This window comes from Aethalodelphis obliquidens, unplaced genomic scaffold (genome assembly GCF_003676395.1).
Source record: "Aethalodelphis obliquidens isolate GAN/ISIS:26980383/991018 unplaced genomic scaffold, ASM367639v1 scaffold40, whole genome shotgun sequence".
NCBI lineage: Eukaryota > Metazoa > Chordata > Mammalia > Artiodactyla > Delphinidae > Aethalodelphis > Aethalodelphis obliquidens.
In genome coordinates, this window is record NW_020837984.1 from 11606471 (window position 1) to 11611163 (window position 4693).

Below are 4693 nucleotides of genomic sequence, written 5' to 3' on the forward strand. Positions count from 1 at the left end.
ATATTTTATCAGCAATTTTCATTAGTTCAAAAATGTTCCTTTAGGCTAGATTAAGCAGCCATTCATTGCTAGAGCCTGGAGACCTTATTCGAAGGTGTTCGTCGTATTCACAGTGCACTATTACTTAGAACTAAAGCCAATTGAACCTACTTAGCAATAGCGTTATGCCTTTCACCCTTGATGATTATGGAGCTTATGGCTCTCAGAAACAATACACCTGTCAGTTTCCATCAACTATAGCAATCCATGCAGAAGACAAGAGGCCCGTCAAAGCAGGAGAGATATTGTTTTAGGTCCAATTTTTCTTATTGTTCTCAAAAATCATTGTAAGGTGGACAGGGTTTTGTGAAGGCTTTCTTTCCCCAGGTCTAAGAAACCCTGAGGAAGGAATTCACTGATAACTGTTATTGTTTGGGGGTTTTTTGGTTTGGTTTTGTTTTTAGAAGTACAGGTTTTGCTAAGTAATCAGCCTTAGTGATCCTTTCTAATTCAGCTTCATGTGAGATGTTTTGTGACCAGCGTGTGTATTCCTGCACACTCGATAGAGAATGTGTCAGGGCTTCTTCAGACCAGACCTCAGAGTTTCATTTTTATTAATAAGTAAGACCTCAGTAGGTGGACCCGATAACAGTGACAATGAAAGGAAAACAGTTGCAAAGAGTGACTTTCCAGCACGACATTTCTCATTTTATTTTCTTCGGTATGACTCAGAAGAATACAGAGCCGTGTTCCCTCAATCACAGTGTTCCCTGGCTTTCATAGGATTGCCATAGGCAGCGCCACTCTATTGCTTTCTCATAATATTTTCTTTTTGTTTCTTTCTTTTGAATTTCTACAGGGCTGCAAAGTATGCCAGGGGAGTATGTAGCCCGGGGTGGTCCAATGGGTGTGAGTATGGGACAGCCAAGTTATACCCAACCCCAGATGCCCCCCCATCCTGCTCAGCTGCGTCACGGGCCCCCCATGCATACGTACATTCCTGGACACCCTCACCACCCAACAGTGATGATGCATGGAGGACCGCCCCACCCTGGAATGCCAATGTCAGCATCAAGCCCCACGGTTCTTAATACAGGAGACCCAACAATGAGTGGACAAGTCATGGACATTCATGCTCAGTAGCTTAAGGGAATATGCATTGTCTGCAATGGTGACTGATTTCAAATCATGTTTTTTCTGCAATGACTGTGGAGTTCCGTTCTTGGCATCAACTTTGGACCAAGGAGCATCCCTAATTCTTCACAGGGACTCTTAAAAAAAGCAGGAAATACCAACCGAAGTCAATCTGGGGGACATGCTAAATAACTATATAAGACATTAAGAGAACAAAGAGTGAACTATTGTAAATGCTATTATACTGTTATCCATATTACGTTGTTTCTTATAGATTTTTTAAAAAAAATGTGAAATTTTTCCACACTATGTGTGTTGTTTCCATAGCTCTTCACTTCCTCCAGAAGCCTCCTTACATTAAAAAGCCTTACAGTTATCCTGCAAGGGACGGGAAGGTCTGATTTGCAGGATTTTTAGAGCATTAAAATAACTATCAGGCAGAAGAATCTTTCTTCTCGCCTAGGATTTCAGCCATGTGCGCTCTCTCTCTGTCTTTCTCTCTCTCTCTCTCTCTCTTTTCCTCTCTCTCCCTCTCTCTAGCCTGGGGCTTGAATTTGCATGTCTAATTCATTTACTCACCATATTTGAATTGGCCTGAACAGATGTAAATCGGGAAGGATGGGAAAAACTGCAGTCATCAACAATGATTAATCAGCTGTTGCAGGCCGTGTCTTAAGGAGACTGGTAGGAGGAGGCATGGAAACCAAAAGGCCGTGTGTTTAGAAGCCTAATTGTCACATCAAGCATCACTGTCCCCATGCAAAAACCACCACCTTATACATCACTTCCTGTTTTATGCAGCTCAAAAACATAAACTGAAGATTTATTTTTAATATGTTGACTTTATTTCTGAGCAAAGCATCGGTCATGTGTGTATTTTTCCATAGTCCCACCTTGAAGCATTTATGTAGACATTGTAAATAAATTTTGTGCAAAAAGGACTGGAAAAATGAACTGTATTATTGCAATTTTTTTTTTGTAAAAGTAGCAGTTTGGTATGAGTTGGCATGCATACAAGATTTACTAAGTGGGATAAGCTAATTATACTTTTTGTTGTGGATAAACAAATGCTTGTTGATAGCCTTTTTCTATCAAGAAACCAAGGAGCTAATTATTAATAACAATCATTGCACACTGAGTCTTAGCGTTTCTGACGGAAACAGTTTGGATTGTATAATAACGCCAAGCCCAGTTGTAGTCGTTTGAGTGCAGTAATGAAATCTGAATCTAAAATAAAAATAAGATTATTTTTGTCATGCTGACTCCACTGCTTGAAAAATTTGTTTACTGCCCCCCAAATTTTTCATGATCAATGCAGTAAATATAAAACTTAATTTTAGCTCCCTAAGGTACATATGCATTTGAAAATCTGAACCACAAAGTAAATTATTTAATAATAGGCACTGATTTCTTTAAGCTGACTTAATGAACTAATATCAGCAAATGTAAGGCCTAAGGGCACTAAACTAACTGTAGACTCCGATTACAGCCAACAGAATTACTCATTTAATATCAGTGAAATTATTCTTGCACCTAATGGCAAACCTAAGGACTGAGTTACATCTTTCACTAAGGATGTTACCTAGGATGAGCAGTATATGTTTATTAGGAAATTAACTACATGAATGGAAGAGACCAGACTTCAAAATCTAATTTTTATAAATATGCTCTATGTTCTCATTGGACAAAACTGGTTATTAACCAATTTTCCAGAACAGCTGTACAGAGTTTCTGCATGGCAGCCAGCTAGATGGTACAAAATAACATGTTTAAGCTGTAATAGCTTATAATTTCATTGAAATAAAATTGCAGCTATGAAAAGTGCTCCCCAAAGCTAAGGAAAATATACAAATATTTTAATTAAGGCAAATTCGTTTTAAAAAATCAGGCTTTTAGTAGTGACTGCTTTGTAAACAAAGGATGGGTCGGAGGAGAGTGCCTTAAACTCAAACCTGACATTCAGGCCCATGTCACCCTATAAACCCGCCCTGAACAATTCTATTTTCTATTTGAGAAGAGAAACCAGCTGTGGGTTGGGTTTACTAGGTGACGTGTGATTGACTGACTCACCTGCTGGAGCGGCAGACCACTCTCTCACCTTTTGTTTATGGGGCCTTGTTTCTGAACACGTGGATCAGCAGAAAGGCTCAACCTTCTGCAGCCTCTCCGCGCCTCCGCCCTCCCCCTCCCCAAATCTATGGGATTGTTTCAATTTCCTATTTGGACCCAGTGGCAATTCTTCGTCTACATAAATAGTCCCCATTCGTGAAATAATTCTCTTTTGATAGGTGGTTACTAGCAGTTAACAACCATTTATTTACTTTAAAAATTAATAATAAACTTTATAAACTAACCATCGATGTGCCCCTCCTCTCCAGTCCGTGCCCGGGTGAGTTGGTTATTTTCAGCCTTTATTCTTGAGGAAGCTCTTGCCGGGTGGGGGAGGGAAAGAAAGAGGAGGGAGGGAGGGGGGGCAGGCACTAGGAGAAGAAGGGTACTAGTGAAGGAGAATTAGGGAATACGGAGGCTGTGGAGAATCAAGATCATTAGTGTTCAGTGAATTAGAAAAAATAAAACAACCTGTGTTCTTTCCCTGCGTTCCCCCCTCTGCGTGCCGGTTTTGTGTGAGCGTTGCTGTCGACGGGTCCTTTTTCCCCCTGCCTGGGCACCCCTACCTCCCCCTTAATGCTATTTCAGCTTTTCCTCTTGCAAATTTCAGAGCCAGCTCCGAGGTTATTGAGGACCCTTAACCGAAAGACGGAAATAATAGAGGTGCTGAGAGTGTTTTTGATGTTTCTTAAAAGGCAAAAACAAAACGCCCTCTTCTAAACAAGGGCATGCAATTGTACCTGATTTTTATTTTTATTTGCGGGGGGTGGGGGTGCTGGGCGCCGGTTGAATGAGACTACTTTTTAATATGATTTAAATACTTTTCCGAAAAAAATTTAAAAATTCCCCTATCATATTTAATCAGCTGCAATTATAACACATTCGAAATGAATAATATGCCTTGACAGTATTTTTATTGTTATTGTTCATTGCATGATGTTCGACTGCTTTAGAAGCACAGGAAAGAGAAGTAAACGCGCTACAAATGGGGAATTACCCTCGTTTAGCATTAAAATTCATTTAGATAAAATTGCCACAAACATTTAAATGGGAAGATTAGTTCCCCCTCACGCCTTATTGCACTCGCTCAATGGTTCCGTTAAGAACATTTTACACGTTGGAAATTCCGTCTTCTCAGACGGCTTGCTGTTTCCTAGTTACCCACATTCAAAGCAAAGGCAGCAGCAAAGGCAGCCGCAGCAGCAGCAGGAAAAAAAAAAAAAGTTTTGGCAACTGGTCTGCAATTCATCCGCTTCTGGCCCCAGCCTCCCCTCCGGCCACAGCAGCCCGCCCCCACCCATCACCTTTCCCCTCCCCACCTCTTCTCCCCTCCCCCCCACTAGGTAACTGGCAGAGTTCTGTCGAGGAAACACGTTGCTGAGTTGTATAGTATTTGTATATAATGTTAATACAAAGAACTATCAAAAAGCCAGTCTGTCCCTCTCCCAGTCTCCCCACTCCTGCTTCTGCT

General features: G+C 40.9%; 1 protein-coding gene across 6 annotated transcripts in view; it reads left to right on the plus strand.

The window, feature by feature from the left end:
- The window catches only part of MEIS1 (Meis homeobox 1), a 137718-nt gene extending 135654 nt beyond the window's left edge, over positions 1-2064 (plus strand). For 5 of the 6 annotated variants that reach the window (XM_027131855.1, XM_027131859.1, XM_027131856.1 and 2 more), the window contains one exon: positions 839-2064. In XM_027131855.1, coding sequence (XP_026987656.1) covers positions 839-1122 — 284 coding nt within the window. In that variant the 3' untranslated portion in view covers positions 1123-2064. The remainder of the gene's footprint in view (positions 1-838) is intronic. The other variant, XM_027131858.1, reaches the window with a different exon arrangement.
- Positions 2065-4693: the final 2629 nt, after the last annotated feature.